The following is a 19,038-nucleotide window of genomic DNA, read 5'->3' on the forward strand; positions in this document are numbered from 1 at the left end:
GTAGGGAAACAGATTCTAAACAAATAAATATTGATATATACACTGCCAGGTCATGATAAATGCCAAGAAGGAAAAGTGGAGGAGGGTTATTTAGATTGTGTGATAGAAGAGGCCTTAGATTAGGTAACATTTGAACAGACACCTGAATGAACTGAGGAAGTGAACCTTGAAATCATCTTGGGGCCAAGCAGGAATATGGTCGGTTAGTCTGAGGAAGAATAAAGAAGCCAGTGTGCCTGGTTTTGGGTGAAGGAGAGGGAGAATGGTAGGAGGTAAGGTCAGATAGGTACTAGACACCTTTGCACCTGCTATTCTGGCCTTGCCTGGCTGTTTCCTTTTCATTCTTTGGATCTTCTGTGACCATGTGAACTAAAGCAACTGTTTACCCACTATTATTCCATACTTCTGCTGCAACTTATTTCCTTCAGATTACATTGACAATCAATAAGTATTTGATTATTATTTATTGTTAAATACTGTTACTAGTTTTCTTCTTTATCATCTGTCTTCCCAAAAGAAGGTGGCAGTGATCATTTCTGAATTGTTTACCATTGTTTCTTCAAGGTGCCTATCACATTAGAAAATGCTCAGTCATGAATGAATTTAACCTGTACGTTTAATATGGTGTTTACTAGTTACTGATGTCTTACCTTCATGGGGTAAATGGAAGAAGGAAGACCAGATGAACCTTAATTTTGCTAAGTTCTTTTCATTAAAATATTATAAAATCATTACCATGAAGACAACTTGGAGGCTGTGTACCACTCCATTTACATTCACAGAAATAATTAAAAACTAGCTAAAAACTGATAAATTCTATTTAGGTGAGCAAAAAGATTTAGTAAGAAAAGATAACTAAGACAATATAGACAATGTGGTTCCACATATGGGCTAGCCCTTCTAACTAGCTGGGAGAGTAGCAATGGGGCTCAGTGTTCAACAATTTAACAATGTTTATAGAAATTGCATATTTCACTGAACTGAAACTATGTAAGTACGTAAAAGTATATGAAATAAAACTGTATAAACTAGCAAACTAGTGATAGTGTCCTCACTTTTATATAGAATTGTATAAGCTAATTATAGAAATATTAGTTGTCTCATTTGTAATCTTTTGCCACCCATGAATTTTTGATTATTCAGAACTTTTAAAGAGGAATAATGTTGTCAGGTTGAGGAATACTAAAGAGTGAGAAAGAGAAATGCAGCCCTGACATCCAAGAACTGGTCCGACACTCACAGCTGGACTGTGTTCTCCTGTTGGACATAAACAATCTCACAGGACATCAACATCAGACAAGACTCTGAATCTATGATAAAATGATACAAAACCAAGGTCATCTGTAACCAACAAAAATATCAAACATTGACCTCTCATGGCTGAAATGAGAGCTTGCTACTTCTTTACCAATTACAGTTTTATCCTTACTCTAGTCAGGGCTCCCTCTGATTGATATACCCAATCATAAAATTGCCCCACTTCCTGCAAGCAATCTAGAGCAAAGTCCACTTCCCTAGACCTTCTCCAAAATTACCCAGCCAAAGCCTAAGTACTGTAATAGGTTCTCTCTACTACCCTTTTAACAACCCATGGTTTTCCAGGATATGTGTTTTCCCTCTCCACAATGAGTAATAAATCTAACTTGTTCAACTCCAGGTATGTTCCAAGGGTCTCTGGTTGAAAGGCATTCACAAGAGTTAGGGTTGTACGGTTGGATGCTATAGACACCTCATATTAATCTTATGGAGAACTGATAGCTTGATATTTTGTATCTCCTCCGCCTCCATACTCTCAATTGCTTTAGAATCCTTGGCAGGAACCAAACTCGTTGATAAGAAAAACTTTAGATAACTTTGGAATTTCAAAGCACATTGCTGAACTTACTGGAGTTATAAATCCTAGAATATCATAGGAGTGGTTAAGGTCCCTGGAAGAAGATAGCATCAAAACTCTCCTCTTGGGGCTTCCCTGGTGGCGCAGTGGTTGAGAGTCCGCCTGCCGATGCAGGGGACACGGGTTTGTGCCCCGGTCCGGGAAGATCCCACATGCCGCGGAGCGGCTGGGCCCGTGAGCCATGGCCGCTGAGCCTGTGCGTCCGGAGCCTGTGCTCCGCAACGGGAGAGGCCACAGCAGTGAGAGCGGAGCGGCTGGGCCCGTGAGCCATGGCCTCTGAGCCTGCACGTCCGGAGCCTGTGCTCCGCAACGGGAGAGGCCACAGCAGTGAGAGGCGAGCGGCTGGGCCCGTGAGCCATGGCCTCTGAGCCTGCGCGTCCGGAGCCTGTGCTCCGCAACGGGAGAGGCCACAACAGTGAGAGGCACACATACCACAAAAACAAACAAACAAACAAACAAAAAAACTCTCCTCTTGGGGCTTCCGTGGTGGCACAGTGGTTAAGAGTCCACCTGCCAATGCAGGGGACACGGGTTTGAGCCCTGGTCCAGTAAGATCCCACATGGATCAACTAACCCTTGCACTGCAACTACTGAGCCTGCACCCTAGAGCCCATGAGCCACAACTACTGAGCCCGCATGCCACAACTACTGAAGCTTGCGTGCCTAGAGCCCGTGCTCCGCAATGGGAGAAGCCACCGCAATGAGAAGCCCATACACCACAACAAAGAGTAGCCCCGCTCGCTGCAACTAGAGAAAAGCCCCCGCACAGCAACGAAGACCCAACACAGCCAAAAATTAAATAAATAAATAAATTTATAAAAATTTAAAAAAAAACACAAAAAACCTCTCCTCTTGCCCTTTGTGATAGGTGGATTGTAATTGTGTCCTGATTGGCAGAACTGGTTGGAGATTGGAGAAGGTGATACAATATTGAATTACAAAATCTTTGGAAAAGTTCCCTCTATGAGTCAGTCTTAGAACAGGATATTGCCTGACATCCAAACATGGTAGACACCATGTGGTCAATAAATCTCCAAAGATTTTTCAAGTTAATTGACCTTTACCTTTTAATAATTTACGCTGGGTCTAACCACCTTTACTGTGAGGATGAAACCTGAGTAAACAAATTTCAAAAAGTTACCTAAAAATGAAGTTTAGGAAATAAAACCTCTTAAAACATATGAACTCCTGAGAAAAACAAAATTAGTGTGTTCCCTAATGGTAAAATGAGATAGGAATCACTGGATGAAATCAAAAAGAGCTGGAGTTAAAGGTCAAGATCCAGTGAGTACGGCCTCATGCTCATCCCATTGTGTTCAGTAATACTCAGGATTCTGATGAAGGATCTGATGGAGAATCACTGACAACAAGTGATATCATTCTAAAAGGCAAATATAGGTCATGGTTTCCATATATATGATTATATAAATGCTTATATGAATGCCACTCAGTGCAGGACATTTAAGAAAGTTCAGTTTACCAAGTAATCTTGATTGCTGATCTGGTCCGTCATAAATATTAAAGTAATCCCATTCACAGTTCCAAGATTCTTCTGTTATAAAGCCTTTAATCACTGCTTTCATTTTATTTCCTGACATAGAATAAAAAGTCCAAGTGCAGTTCAGCATGTTAGGATAAATGTTAGGGTAATTGGGAGATGTGATCTCAGTAGAACTAACTGGAATCAAATCCAATACTGGACATCCTTGAGGCAAAAAGAAAAAAAAACATTTAATACAATAATGAAGGATCTGGTTTTAATGTCTACAACTAGGTCATTAAAACCTAAACTGTAGTGTACTTTTATAAAGTTCTATCACTATTTTTTTTGCTTCCATAGCTTCTTATGTATGGTGACACAGGGTTTAAATGACTTGTTTTGAAAAACTGACACCTCCCAAAAGAAGACAGGTTAAAGTTTGTTGACTTTAACTCACAAACTGTGAACCACTAAGTCAACCATATCTACATTTCAATGTAGTTTTTTTTTGGGGGGGGTGGTACGCGGGCCTCTCACTGTTGTGGCCTCTCCCGTTGCGGAGCACAGGCTCTGGAGGCACAGGCTCAGTGACCATGGCTCATGGGCCCAGCCACTCCGCGGCATGTGGGATCCTCCTGGACCGGGGCACAAACCCGTGTCCCCTGTATCGGCAGGCGGACTCTCAACCACTGCGCCACCAGGGAAGCCCTCAATGTAGTTTTGTTGCTCATTTTTAGCACACAATCTTCTAAATCCCCGAGTAAATTAAACACTCCTAAAATTCAGCCTACACTTCAAATTACAATCATTTATTTGACAGGGAAATTTGGATTACTCTCAGATAGTTGAAAACAGGATCTGAAGGTTCAAAAGGGCCAAGGGGCTACTACACCAAAAAGAGAATTGAGGAATTCAGTGACATTTTGGGTTTACTCCAAATGCTCTAGGTATTACCCAACCTAAAGTTAATGTTATCCAAAAACATTTACTTCATCAATAATCTTATCATTTTGGTTTCACTATGCAATGGCACAGCCAAAACAGAAAAGGAGAGAGAGATACATGCACAATCCAAAAGACATAAAATATATGGAAAGAATGTTAATGGATAATAGAATTAAAATAGTTAGGGAAACTCCCATAAACAAAACGTGTTTCTTACCCATTAATTAGATAGGGCACTACCTTGTTCCTCTCTACTCCGTGATCTGACCCAGGTCTCCACCACCCCCAAAGTTTGACACTCAGAAAACTAGTACAAGTTCATATCTCACTATAAAGCAAATAGAATAAGGACACAACACTTGAAAGTTTTTGATAGCAGCCAGAGTATACTTCCTCCTAAACAGTGTTTAGCAGCAAAGATATTCTTCACTCTTATTTCCATAATATCAGGTAAACAAAGCCAAGACAATGAAGCCAATTCCTTACCTCCTTTATCCTCTTTACCATTAATTTTTCCTTTCACAGAATCTAGAATAAGAGAATATTCAAGGTCAATATATCCTATTTAATACTTTATATTTTATTCTTTTGTTTAAGTGATACATTTACATTGCAGAAAATTTCAAAAAAAAAAAAAACAGATTTCAAAGGAGAAAATAAAAGTCTCCTGTAGTCCCATCCTATAACCAATACTCATATTTTAATGTAACTTCTGCTTTTTCCTAAGCTATAGTATATACATTTTTTAATTGTATTTCATTTTACACCATTGTAACCTCCCCTACCCCCCCAATTGTGAATATTTTTCCATACTACTAAATATTGCACATACATTTTAATAGTTTTATATATTTTACTCACATAGATATAACAATTTCTACTGAAATATTTTAATTTGTAATCTCAAGAATATGAATGATGAGTCAGATCTTTAACAAACCTCACACATGGGGTAAATCTGTTACATTTCTGCTGTTGTTAGAAAAACGTCTGCACTAAAGCTTTTCTATGTTTATCTGAAAACAGAAATTGAACATGTGTACGAAGTCTTCTGAGTTGACTTCTATTCATCTTTTAGCTCTAAGCCAAAGGGATTTCTATAAGCAAAACAGATGTATTTCTTACCCACTTATTAGATAGGGAGCTACCTCCTTACTCTCTACTCACTAATCTACCCCAGCTAGAATGTCATTTCCTTTATTCAAACAATTCTTGAACATCATCTATTTGCTAGGCATGTTGTACATTTTGGAGATAACAGCCGTGGGGCATGCTTGGTGTGTCTGGGGAACAACGGGAAGGATGGTGTAGAGTGAGCGCTGGGGAAAATGGCAGGAGTAGTAGTCAAGGAGGTAGCCAAGAGCCAGATCATATAGAATCTTATAGGTCACTGTAAGGACTTTTACTAAGAGTGAGCAGGGAAAACATTGAAAGATTATAAGCAGAGGAGTAACAGGATCTGAATTATTCTTTTTAAAATGATTATTCTGGCTGTTATGAGTAAAACAGACTAAAAAAAGGCTTGTATCAGAATGTCATAGTGACGTTGAGAGGTAGTTGGATTCCAGATAAGTTTTGCTGAAGGCCCACAGATTAACTAAATCCAATGAGAGATGTGAGAAGAAAAGTCAAGGATGACCAAGATAATGGCTTGAGCAATTAATTATTAAACTGTAGTTGCCATCTACTGAGGTGGGGAAGATTGGTGGAGGAAGAATTTGGAGACAGGGGTAGGAAATCAAGACTTGAATTCTGGTCATGTTAAGTTTGAGATGCTTATTAGATATCCAAATGAAGAGGGAGGCAATTGGATAGATAGCACTGTAGTTCAGAAAAGAAGTTGGGGGCTTCCCTGGTGGCGCAGTGGTTGAGAGTCCGCCTGCCAATGCAGGGGACGCGGGTTCGTGCCCCAGTCCGGGAGGATCCCACATGCCACGGAGCGGCTGGGCCTGTGAGTCATGGCCGCTGAGCCTGCGCGTCTGGAGCCTGTGCTCCGCAACGGGAGAGGCCACAACAGTGAGAGGCCCACGAACCGCAAAAAAAAAAAAAAAAAAGAAGTTGGGAATGGAGATATACTTTGGGAGTTATCTGTGTAAAGACGGTATTTAAAACTAGGGATTGGGTGAGATCATTTAAGAGTGACTACAGGTAGAGAAGAAAAGAAAGTCAAGGACTGGGTCCTGGGACACCTCAACTTTTAATAGTAGAGAAAAGGAGGTGCAACCAGCCAAGAGACTCCAAGGAGACCAGTGAAGTAAGAGGATAGCCAAGAAACAGTGGTTTCCTGGAGGCCATAACAAATGAAACTCCAGAAGGAAGAAGAGCTTATCCGTGCCGAATGCAGCTATTAGGACTGAGAAGTGACTGTTGGATCTGAACCTCTGGAGGTCACTGGTAGCTTTGGCAAGAACACCGTCTGGGGAATGGTAAGAAAGAAAGCCTTATGGGAATGGATTCAAGAAAAAATGAAAGGGTAAAAGGGTAGACAGTGAGTAGAAATACATTTCAAGGTATTTTGCTGGGCTTCCCTGGTGGCGCAGTGGTTGAGGGTCTGCCTGCCAATGCAGGGGACACGGGTTCGTGCCCCGGTCCGGGAAGATCCCACATGCCGTGGAGCGGCTGGGCCCGTGAGCCATGGCCGCTGAGCCTGCACGTCCGGAGCCTGTGCTCCGAAACGGCAGAGGCCACAACAGTAAGAGGCCCGCGTACCGCAAAAAAAAAAAAAAAAAAGGAGCGGCTGGGCCCGTGAGCCATGGCCGCTGAGCCTGCACGTCCGGAGCCTGTGCTCCGAAACGGCAGAGGCCACAACAGTAAGAGACCCACGTACCGCAAAAAAAAAACAAAAACAAAAACAAACGTGTTTTGCTGTAAGAGAACAAAGAAATTAAAGTTTTCCTAGAATTCCACGCCCATCCTTTACCGAACTGAATAAGATACCTTCTTCAAAACTTAATATAGTTGTTTTTTCACTCTATATTTTTCTATGAGATTATTTGATTAGTTGACTGAAAGAAAAATGCACAACCTAAGAGCTATGAGTTTGTTTTACTCAGGGTCTTACTGAGGACAACCACTCAGTAGCTCTGAGGAAGCTGTTCCGAAGAGGTAGGGGGAGAAGCCAGCTTAAATGTGATTTTGGCTAGGGTATATGTGCAGTCAAGCACATGTCTTGATAAAACACTACTGCTAGTCACAAAGAACAGAGATCTGAAGTTAATGATTTTAGTGCTTTTCTGTGTATGGGAAAATGCAAAATCTGGGTTCATTAAAATTCTTCCTGAGATATACATCTAACTATGCAAGGGGCCTGCTTTTCCAAAGCACAGAGCATCCTGTTATCACCTTAGTTTCTTCCCTCTGAAGCACAGAGTACACTGTCCATCAGCTACTGCAGTGGCTTAATCATGGCAGAACTGGGTGATAAGCAACAATCTCTGTCCTCTGTTTACAGATTACTGACTATCTCCCCCACTAGACTGTAAAGTCTTCTAGGGCAGGGACTGTCTTGTTCATTGGTGAATCCTCAGTGCTTTAAACATGGCCTGGCATAAGTTTAAAACAATTTGTTGATAGTCTGAATAATTAAAGGCTTAAATGTAAGATTTTATTCTATTTTATGTTAGCCCCTTACGGTATACTTTCACTTACATAATTTGAACTTGATGCAAATCTTCTTTGTGTTCTCCATACAACATTTCTCACATTATCAGACTAAAAAATATAATGTTTTTTGTAGAAATATTTCTACAATTGTATTCCAATTAACAATTTTAATGAGTATGAATTGATTAATCTTAAGGACTAGAGCAATTCTAATAACTATTCAGAATTAAGCATAATTGCAAATGCTTTTTCCATGATACCCAATTTCCATAATTTGCAAAAGTTCCAATTTTCATAATGCTGTCTACGCCTTCACCAAAACTATAGGAATGTTGGGCAAAGCATATTTTTCAATAATCTGGTTACAACTAATATATATGAACTATCCACCAAACAAGTTTTAAAAAAAGAATCAATTACTCTTGATATTAGTACATTAAGGAAATGAATTTCAAAATAGAAAAATTACTTGAAATTTTAGGCTAGGGATAAAAATTTCCTACTGTATTTTTACAATATTCCAAGTATACAGAAAACTAGACAAAATTATTAGTTGATATAAGAAAAAATGAAAAATCTGATCAATCTTATGCCTTAAGGAGGTTTAGCTTGAGACCTCCACAGAGGTCACAATCTTAAATCACAATCTTAAATATTGTTTTTTTCTTCTCCCCTATAGCTGACAAATGAAATAAAGAATTCAAATCTCTTTATTTGATAACACATATTTTCTAATAAAGCACAATAAAACAAACATACACAAAAACAAATATGAAAAAAGTAATAGACTTACCAGACATATGAAAAGAATATCTCAAAGAAAATTTTTCCATGGCCAAACTGACATTGTATGTGAAAATCAACATCATAAGAGGACCATGAGATTTTAATGAAGGTGAATCTCCTTCACATAGATTTCCTAGACAAAAAGAATAAAATAAAATAAATTTTTACTATTCATCAAGGCAAAGTTATTGAGCAAAGTGAAAGGGAAAAAATCCTATTTTTAATACAAATTTATACTGTATCCCCTACCAACAATATAAAAATGGGAAAATTAAGCAAAATAAAACCTAATTAGAATAGAGAGATGTTCCAGATTCTTGAGTGTAAGCAGTTCTAAGAAAGTGGTTCCAAACCAACTAGGACACTGTATCCAGTTCTTATACTGTCTGAAATACTTAGGTCTTTTTAAAGCCGTATAATATAAAAGAAGGTAACATGGTTGATACCGAGCAGGGCCCTGTGGGGCTCCTGAGCACAAAGGCTTTCTGTGTCCCCGTTTCCTGAATTACAGGAACAGCCTCCATTCAGCCTCCATGACCTTCCCTGAGTTTCAAAGGGCAGATTCAAGCAGTTGCTAATGAGGGAAGGGAGCGGATGCGAGATCAGGGAGAAACAAACAGTCAAGAGAAACAATAGTACAGCCTGGCTGGGGCAAGGTCCTGTCTCCCCATCAACGGATACCCACAGCAATATCTTTGAGCTGTTCTGCAGATACTGAAACCTCCTCCAGGTGGGAGAAGTTAACAATTAACCATGGTATGCTGCTCACAAGCACATAGGCCCCAGACTAGTTGGAACCTGAAGGTTGATGATGCTGACTCCTACTTACCTCACCACCAACCAATCAGAAGAATGTCCACAAGCTGATCACGCCCTCTTTGAACCATTACTATAAAACTTCTCACTACCCTCTCCAAGTGGGGACACACGGTTTTGAGGGCATTAGCCCACTGTGACCCCCTTTGCCTGGCAAAGCAATAAAGCTATTCTTTTCTACCTCACCCAAAACTGTCTCCAAGATTTAATTTGGTCTCGAGGTACAGAGGCTGGTTTCAGTCTAGCTAGGTCATCAGGGAACTAAAAAAATATTTTTGTCACTCAACTGAAATAACTATATATAAGGGAGTATATTTGAGCCTTAGCTACATACAACCTTCATTTATCCACAGCACAGCCAAATGAATAAGAGGCAAGGTACAGTAACTGGCATGAAAGTCAAAACCACTAGCTGGTGTAAATGGAATTTTTTTTTTTTTTTTTTTTTTGCAGCCCTCTCCTGCTGGAATGCAGACATGAAGGCAAGAGCAGTAGCAACCACTTTGTAACCATGAGGGAAGGGCCAAGAGAATCACAGAGTCTAAGGGGCTGACATTCTTGGCCTGATATTTGCCTACCTCCTCTTTTCTTGTGGTGCAAGCAAAATACATCTTATTTGTTGAAGCCTCTGTAGTCAGGTTTTTTTGATACATGTAGTACATCGGAGATGTACCCCTTGGATTCTCCCTTTAACACGGAGGCACTCCTTTCCCCAGCTGCTGGGAGTGTTGAGTGCCGGACGTCATCCAGTCCAAATATTTCATGATTTCTTCCAAGATTCCACAGCCTGATTTAGCCTTCTTTCTTTCTGTGGCTTACGTATCTGATTTTCTCATGGGCTGTAAGTTTCTGAAGGACAAGACCATGTCTTCTATGACTTTGTCCCTTTGGTACCTCACACACGGGCCAGCACATAGCCCACTTCTGTGTTTCATGATCTTTCACGCTCCAGATTACTCTCTTTGGAATGTATCCAGTTTGCCAATGACTTTTTCAAAGTGTGACTTTCAGAACTGAGCTGAATGTTCCAGGAGTGGTCTTAACAAGAGTGGGGCAGTGTGGGACCATCCCTTCCTTTTTTAGAAACATTTCCATCTGTAACTATACCCTAGGGGCAGCGTTCTTTTTAATTCTTCCAGCCACCGTATGCCACTCTTTACTCAGACTGAGCTTACCATTCATTACAGTTTCTTTTTTATCTGAGACGTTGCTGAACCACATTGCTCACATCCTATACCTGGGCTTTCTCTTTCTAGATGGAGGACAGAACTTTATATTTTTTCCTATTAAATGTCACCATTCACACCAGTCCTGACCTCCAATGCCGCTTTATACCAGAACTGAACCTGAGTTTTACATTTTAATTTTAATATTTTAATTTAATTTACTACGATTTCTGCAAATCATCTCAAAACCTTTATGAAAGAGGATGAGGAGGCATATAAATAAGTGAATACCATTTTGATAGACTAGACTCGCTTTATTGTAACAGTCCGTTGAAACATGATTGGAGTCCAAGTGTTAATGCAAGTTTCTTGTGCCTGATGCACAGTGAGGCCAGACAAACCGAAACGTCAGAGTTTGGAGCAGAGAAAGGTTTATTGCAGGGCCAAGCAAAGAGAGAGGTGGCTCACGCCCTAAAAAGCCTCGAGCCCCCGAAGGGTTTCGGCAAAGCATTTCTTAAGGCCAGGTGAGGGGGGGCGGGGCGTGTCGCAGGGTATGTGATCAGCTTGTGCACAATTCTCTGACTGGCTGATGGTGAGGCAGCAGGATGGCGTCACAGGGGGTAACATTACGAGTCCTTAGGCTCCAGGAGGCCTGGGGCTCTGTGCTCATGGTCATCAAGTAGTTAACATCTTCCATTTGGTGGGGTGGGGTCGTGGGGCGGGGTGGGGTGGGATGGGGGGGAGTGTTGGTGGTCCACATCTAAAACAACTCAGGAAATTTGCAGAATATGGGGGGAAGGCCTGTCCCGGGAAGGCCCTATAGGATCCTGCTCAGTTACAATATTACATGTAAGAGTTTTCTGTCTTCTAAAAAAGTTAGCTGAAAATATTTTATTTAGTGGTGGCATAATATTTTATCAGAATATGGGGGGAAGGCCTGTCCCGGGAAGGCCCTATAGGATCCTGCTCAGTTACAATATTACATGTAAGAGTTTTCTGTCTTCTAAAAAAGTTAGCTGAAAATATTTTATTTAGTGGTGGCATAATATTTTATCCTATGGATTTACTATACTTTTCTTAACCAATTTCCTATTTAGATCCTTTTTTTTGGCCATTATCATAAATAACACCAGCTGAATGAATATCTTAAACATAAATGTAAGGCATATTTTTTATAAATATGGGTAAAAATAGAAATGCTGAATAAAAGGTTATAGATTTATAGCATTTGAAAAACATTTCTATATCTTCCTCCAGAAAGCATACGACATATTATACCTAAACAGCAACATGAAAATATCTGTTATACTGCATTTTGTTTACTAAGTATAATCATTCTTCAAATCTTTTTTGTCAGTTAAGTAGGTAAAAATTTTTTTCATTTCCGTTTTAAAGAGGCTAAGTATTTTTTCTCACATGTATTTATTTATCTATGAATTGCTCATTCAGATCACTTGCCCATTTTTATATTAAGGTATATCTAGGAAAGTAATAATTCTGAATTGTGTTTTAAAATTAATTGATTAAATTCTTATTGTACTATTTAAAAATTGTTTTATGTTAGGGATCCTCTTAATTCTAAAAGAATATAGCTGTGCTTTACAATTGTTGAGTCAGGGTTTATTATCATAAGGTTGATGATTTAAATCTGCTCCCTGTGACAAACCATTTCTAAGTTTAACTGTTCATACACGGTATTTTCTGAAACAAACATTCTAACAAAAGCAGTTATAACACACATAGTTTCAAGTCAACAATTCTAGAACTATTAAGCTTTTCACTATTATAGGAAAACTGCCCTTTTTAGTAAACAGATGGCCAGAGGATCACTTCATTGTGACAAGAGACAAAATAAGGAGAGATTTAATTTAGATTGTATAGTAACTGATATGCAAATATTCATTAACCTTCCTTATCTATCAAAAGAGGTTAAGGGTTAATCCAGTGCTTTTTGTTTTCAAAATCACTTGGGTCAATAGTTTGTAATTCTTTTGGAACATGAACAAAAGACTCAAAAGCCTTGGGAACTCTGGTTTTAACCTGAAATTTATTCAAGGCTGAGTCAAAGATATTTGGGCCTGTAAATTAATTTTATTTTACAGATTTGGGCTTTTCTAATACTGATTTGTAAACATTCCCTACATTAATTACCTTAAGCCTTTCTCAGAGTTGTTGAAAATCTTCAGTTTGTTATTTACTTTTTAATTTTGTTTCTGTTGAAGAAAAGTTTTTAGTTATAAAGGAGTTTATTGATAATTTCCTATTGTCTTCGATTGCTTTTACATGAGAAGATCCTTCTCCATCCTTAACTAATTGCTTATTTTTTAAACTTTTAGTGGCTTAAGAAAAATGCTTAACTCTTTAATCAACTGTTCTATGAGGTGCGAGAGAATATAATTTATATTTTCCTCCCTGATTTGTAATGCCAAATTTATCACATATAAATGCCTTATAGTTTCTTGTGCCCCTTCTGGTCTATTTATTTCTAGTCATCTGTGTCTATTCTTGTACCAGTACTACCCTGTTTTAATTATCATTATTTTAAAGTATGTTTTAATACTGATAATTCACCTCATCATCTGGTCACTTTTTCCCCCAAAAACATTTTCAGCTAGTTCTGTTTATTTTAAGGATAAACTTTAGAGTTATTATCAATTTCCTCCTCACTCTCCAAAAACAGTTCCCATTGGGATTTTGCTAGATTTTGCTATATTTATAAATTAATTTGGGGTGAATTAATGTTAATTTTGTCTTCCAGTTTTAGAACATGGTGTTTTCTCTATTCAGATCTGTGTGTGTGTGTGTGTGTGTGTGTGTGTGTAAATTTCACATTTGCACAATAAAACTCACATTTCATTTTAAGGTTATTCCTAGTTACATGGTTTTTGTTGTTAATTATGACTAAAGTGATTTTTCCATTATATCTTTTAACTAATTTTTACTGGGATGGTTTTAAGGATATGATTATTGTATCATTAATTTATATCTATATTTTTCCTGATTTGACCTAGTTTTATGATAGATAATACATTTTCAATATTAAACTATTCGTGCATTCTTGGGATATAGCATAGTCGGTTATGTTAACAATATTCATTCAGTAACCTATTGACCTCAAAAATTGAGTTAACCCCTATAGGCTATGAGTCTTATGTGCAAAAAGTGAAATAGAGTCATAAAAATTTTGTGGAAGAAGATAGGAAATATTATACATGTTTTGTGAACTAATTCTAAGTAAAGAACAAATTCTAAGTAAACAACAGATATATAGTTCATTAATTCTATAAATTATAACTGATATAACTAATGTACTGTTTTCCATTTTTCTTCATTTCTTTGTTCTTCCAAACTGTGTGTCCTCCAACACCCCATTGATGGAGAGGCAATAGGGGAACAACAGTCTAATCTTTTCTTCTAAGCACCACAATTTTAAGAATATGAATTAAAATATATAATTCTAATTCAAACACAGCAGAAACTTGGTTTCTTTTATATTGGTTAACATGCATTCTCTCATTTAATTCTCAAAGTAATCTCATGAAGCAGTACAAGTAACAGGTATTCTGTAAGGCAAGAAGCATAGATAATTTCCAAGAATACTGGGCCTAGATGCTATAGTCTCCCCACAAGAAGCTAAGCCCTTATTGATGTTATGTTGACTCGGCAACCAGGAAAGCTCCATGTTTACTAACATTCCCTTAAGTAGAAACACAAAGATTGTTAATACACCTGCTTCTGGGATGGTAATGTAAGCCTGAAGAATAAAAGGACAGTGGGTTAGCAATTGGCTATTTTATCAACTCTGGCAGGGCTCTCCCTACGTGGAGAGTGACACTGGCAACTGGGTCCTTTCTAAAGAGTCAAAGGCCAGGAAAATGTCACACATCCTCTCCCTCTGGGAGTCACCTTGTTACCTTAGGCATCTGTATCTCTGACTTAAGCAAATTGAGAATTTTCTCTCACTGTTGTGGCCTCTCCCGTTGTGGAGCACAGGCTCCAGACGCGCAGGCTCAGCGGCCATGGCTCACAGGCCTAGCCGCTCCACGGCATGTGGGATCTTCCTGGACCAGGGCACGAACCCGTGTCCCCTGCATCGGCAGGCGGACTCTCAACCACTGCGCCACCAGGGAAGCCCTAAATTGGGAATTTTTAATGCCCATGTATCTGTGTGTGCTAGTGATGGCAGAGTGTGTCTTCTTTTAAATCATACAAAAAGTTACAGGTAGATTATCTTCATGTCACAAATGAGGAGAGTGATTCTTAGAAAGCTTTGGAAACATCCCCAAAGTCACCGAATTACTATGTGGTAGAACTGTAAACTACTGGATGCAGGACCGTCAGATTCCAGAACTCTAGGCTGCTATATCTGGGTATATTGAGTAACATCAGTCAGCCAGCCCAAACCCTGTTTCCATTTCCCTTTTCTCTAGTCATCTCCCAGTTAGGTATGGCCATGTGACAAATCTGGCCAAAGTGACTTAAATTTGCTACAGGATTCCTGGAAACGTATTTGCTTTCTCCTTGGTGATAATCCTTCCCTGTGCCCCTTCTTCCTTTTTCCTCCAGTGTAATGGTGACAACTGAGATAGCCATTATGGAACCACTAGGAAAAGGCCAAGAGAATTGCAGTAATGCCATTCTTCACAGAGTTGAACTGTTGAGCTGGTGGTACATCTGCATCCCTCTGGATTTCTCTTTCTTTCAGAATAATAAATTTAAGTCACTGTAATCAGGTTTTCAGTTACTATCTAATTGACAAACCCATTTAATGTCTTTCCTGTGAACATTATTTTGCCTGATTAATATTATATTCTCAATTTTCTTGCATTACATTTGTCTAAGACTGTTTATCCTTTATTTTTAGTATTTCTGGGCAAGTGTAATCTAGGTATGACCCAAGTAAACAGCATATAGTTGGGTTTCCTTTTTAACTTAATCAGAGAGTGTTACATTAATTTCAATTACAATAAAAAATAGTAACAGTAAGGCTACTTCAATATCACATAAGAGACTAATTTATGTCATCTGTAATTCACACACTGAATATAAAACACTCTAAGAATATTTTGTAAAAGAAAATCAATAGGATAGTTCTTCACAGGAAATTAGTTACCTATTAATTTTTTGCCTGATCCAAATCCTTCGTAAACCCACAGGTGACCCTGACAGGCCGAGGGCATTGGTTGCATCTGGAAGTTGACAGTATCAAGGCGAATGATGTGATTTGAAGGGGCCAATAATCTCCAGTGGCAGCTGTAGCACAGATGAAAGAAAGTCAGAAATGACTTCTAAATAGCATACGTTGTTGTTTACTTTGTTCATAATTCAATGCATCACTCAGTGAGTCACTGTTATTGACTCTACCTGCTTCTTCTGTGCTTAAGATGAAAGAAAGATTTAAACTATAACAATTAAAAATATTTTCTAATACTGAATTTGTCAAAAGTTCACCTGTTATGGTGAATGGTTGGTCAATCACTTGTATTTTATAAATTCTGATTGGCAGCCTATAAGAGTTAAAGAAGTATTCTTGTCCCAAACTTCCCCAAATCACATAAATTTACTTAGGATTGATACTATATGAATCTTCAATTTTTTTGTTTCTCATTTTAAATTTATTCTAATGTTTAATTCAGGGAAGGTTCTCTTTCCACTGTGGCTTTTTTTGTTTTTTTTTTTTGCGGTACGCGGACCTCTCACCGCTGCGGCCTATCCCGCTGCAGAGCACAGGCTCCAGATGCACAGGCCCAGCGGCCATGGCCCACAGGTCCAGCCACTCCGCAGCATGTGGGATCCTCCCGGACCGGGGCATGAACCCATGTCCCCTGCATCGGCAGGCGGACTCTCAACCACTGCACCACCAGGAAAGCCCCCTCCACTGTGGCATTTTAAGAACCATTTATTGAGTACCTACTATGTGCAAGAAGCTTTTATGTACATTATTTCAATCTCCAAAACTCTTTGATAGAGATTTGACTTTCCACTTTACCTAATAAATAGTCTCTTTTGTTAGGAAAGTACAACTTATCAACAGTATTTATTAATGTAATCTTACATTCAGTTTTCATATATTGAAGGCCTCAAATAAGGGATTATCTCAAAGTCTATTCTTTAAGGGAAAGAAGTGGAAAATAATGCCTTAAGCAAATAACAAATGTCCCTGCTTGTCAAGGGATCATCCATAAACTTCTTCCATTGTAGTAAACATTCTTTCCTCACCTCATAGTGGTTCTGTGAAAATATCTTGGGATTTGTATGATTCCTGTTGGTTTGGTAAGAATAACATCGTCACAAGTGGTCACATGCTCTTGGTTTGAACTCTGAAGAAATTTGGTAGTTTTACTGCTCTTTGGACCTAGAAATAAAGAAGAAAAGGGACTGAGGTAAAACTAATTTTAAAGAGGCTTGTTATATGCCTTTTCAGCTCAGAGCTATCAGCTTTCCTCCCTAATTGTTTTAGAAAAAAATTAACAGGAGGTAGTTAGTTTCACTAAAAATTTTCTATCTGCAACATTCAAAAGATACAGAAAACCAGCACCTCTCTCAAATTATCTTTGGCACAGCCTAGGGTCTATGGAAGATAAAGTGTGATAACTATAGAAAATGCAGGTTCCCTGCACAATTCCATCTAAAAGCAATATTCATTTTGAAAAAAAATTTTATTGAAGTAAAATTGATTTACAATGTTGTGTTAATTTCTGATGTACAGCAAAGTGATTCAGTTTTACATATATAAATATATATATATATATATACACACACATATATATATACATACACACATATATATATACACACACATATATTCTTTTTCATATTCTTTTCCATTATGTTTTATTACAGGACATTGAATATAGTTCCCTGTGCTATACAGTTCCCTGTTGTTTATCTGTTTTATATATAGCAGCTTGTATCTGCTAATCCCAAACTCCTAATTTATCCCTCCCCAAGCCCCTCTCCCCTTTGGTAACCACAAGTTTGTTTTCAATGTCTGTGAGTCTGTATCAGTTTTGTAAATAAGTTCATTTGTATCATATTTTAGATTCCACTATATATATATATATATATATATGTGTGTGTGTGTGTGTGTGTGATATCATCTGATATTTGTTAAAAGCAATATTCATAACATAGTTCTTTAGGAAAAAACTTTCATATGATATACATGTTTTTCTTTATTACTCACTTAACATTTTTCCAAATGTCTCTCTGCAATGCTTTTCAGTGCCAAAGAGAGAAACTAGCTCTTGGTTACCTACGTTCATCAAGAGTCAGAAACCTCACTAAAGACATGTTTGAAAATGCAGTCTGAAAACTCTGAATTGCATGAGTTTACATTTATAATGCTAGCATCTACTATTTGTTTAGTTTGTTTTCACAACTCATTCTAACCTTTTATTATTATAATATCACTATAAAGAAAACTCTAATACAGAGATAATAAATTGTCCAGAGCTAATCAGCCAGCTAAGATTTAGAACTCAAATCTTTCAATCCACAAGAATTATGGCTACAGAAAAGGATCAGTGTGGTGTAAAATCACAATCACAATAAAAAATGCTATCTTGCAATCAACATATCTTAGCCATGTCCAGAAATCACAATTCTGAATGATTTACAAGTCAATCAGCTTATTTACTGAGTAGTTTTTCCTCTTGGACCAGACCAATCTCAGATCACTTAAATAGATTTTCCCTTCAAACATAAACTCGTTCCCCACAGAAACAATTTTTCTTACAAAACAATGTGTAAGTTTTGAAATATTCCTAAAAACAAAAACATTGATTTTTAACTTTATAAGTTTACTAAATGACCAAACATACCTTGGACTCTAAAAACAATATAATTTATGCCAAAAGCACCTTGCACACGGGAATGAAATGTCACCCTCACCAGTGGTCCAGAGCTCATGAAAATCATTGGGTAAAGCCTTCTCCCACATAATTCACCTAGGTTAAAAAAAAAAAATCAAATTTGATAAAAAAAAAAAGAACATTTGCTTTTTTAACAGTTCTCTAATTTAGGTGTAGCAATTACTTAAACTCCACTCTGCCAAATGAGGAGCAGGGTTCCAGAACTCAAATGACTCATCCAAAGTCACAGACTGATGGTGGGGAGTCAGGATTGGAAGCCATGTTCAAAAATTCAATACCTATTACAGTCGACTATGTCACACTGCTCCCTTGAAGGACAATAGGTAGCAAATTATTTTATCTTTAAAATAAGGCTGATGTGCCATTTTTCTCCTAGAAAAGTAACCTATTTATTAAAAATATATCACTGTGAAAATCCATGATGGAAAACTTTTTCTACCTGAAAATTTATTCTTTCCCTACATCCAATCTTCT

At 38.0% G+C, this 19,038-nt stretch overlaps 1 protein-coding gene across 1 annotated transcript in view; it reads right to left on the reverse strand.

Annotated features, from left to right (window-relative positions):
- Positions 1-19,038, reverse strand: part of OVCH1 (ovochymase 1) — an 85,782-nt gene that overhangs the window by 13,832 nt on the left and 52,912 nt on the right. Inside the window, 7 exon segments of the mRNA XM_007446312.1 lie at positions 3,375-3,599; positions 4,806-4,847; positions 7,958-8,030; positions 8,768-8,841; positions 15,804-15,943; positions 16,910-17,045; positions 18,514-18,639. Coding sequence (XP_007446374.1) covers positions 3,375-3,599; positions 4,806-4,847; positions 7,958-8,030; positions 8,768-8,841; positions 15,804-15,943; positions 16,910-17,045; positions 18,514-18,639 — 816 coding nt within the window.

The sequence above is a fragment of the Lipotes vexillifer genome, unplaced genomic scaffold, assembly GCF_000442215.2.
Source record: "Lipotes vexillifer unplaced genomic scaffold, Lipotes_vexillifer_v1.1 scaffold477, whole genome shotgun sequence".
Classification (NCBI taxonomy): Eukaryota; Metazoa; Chordata; class Mammalia; order Artiodactyla; family Lipotidae; genus Lipotes; species Lipotes vexillifer.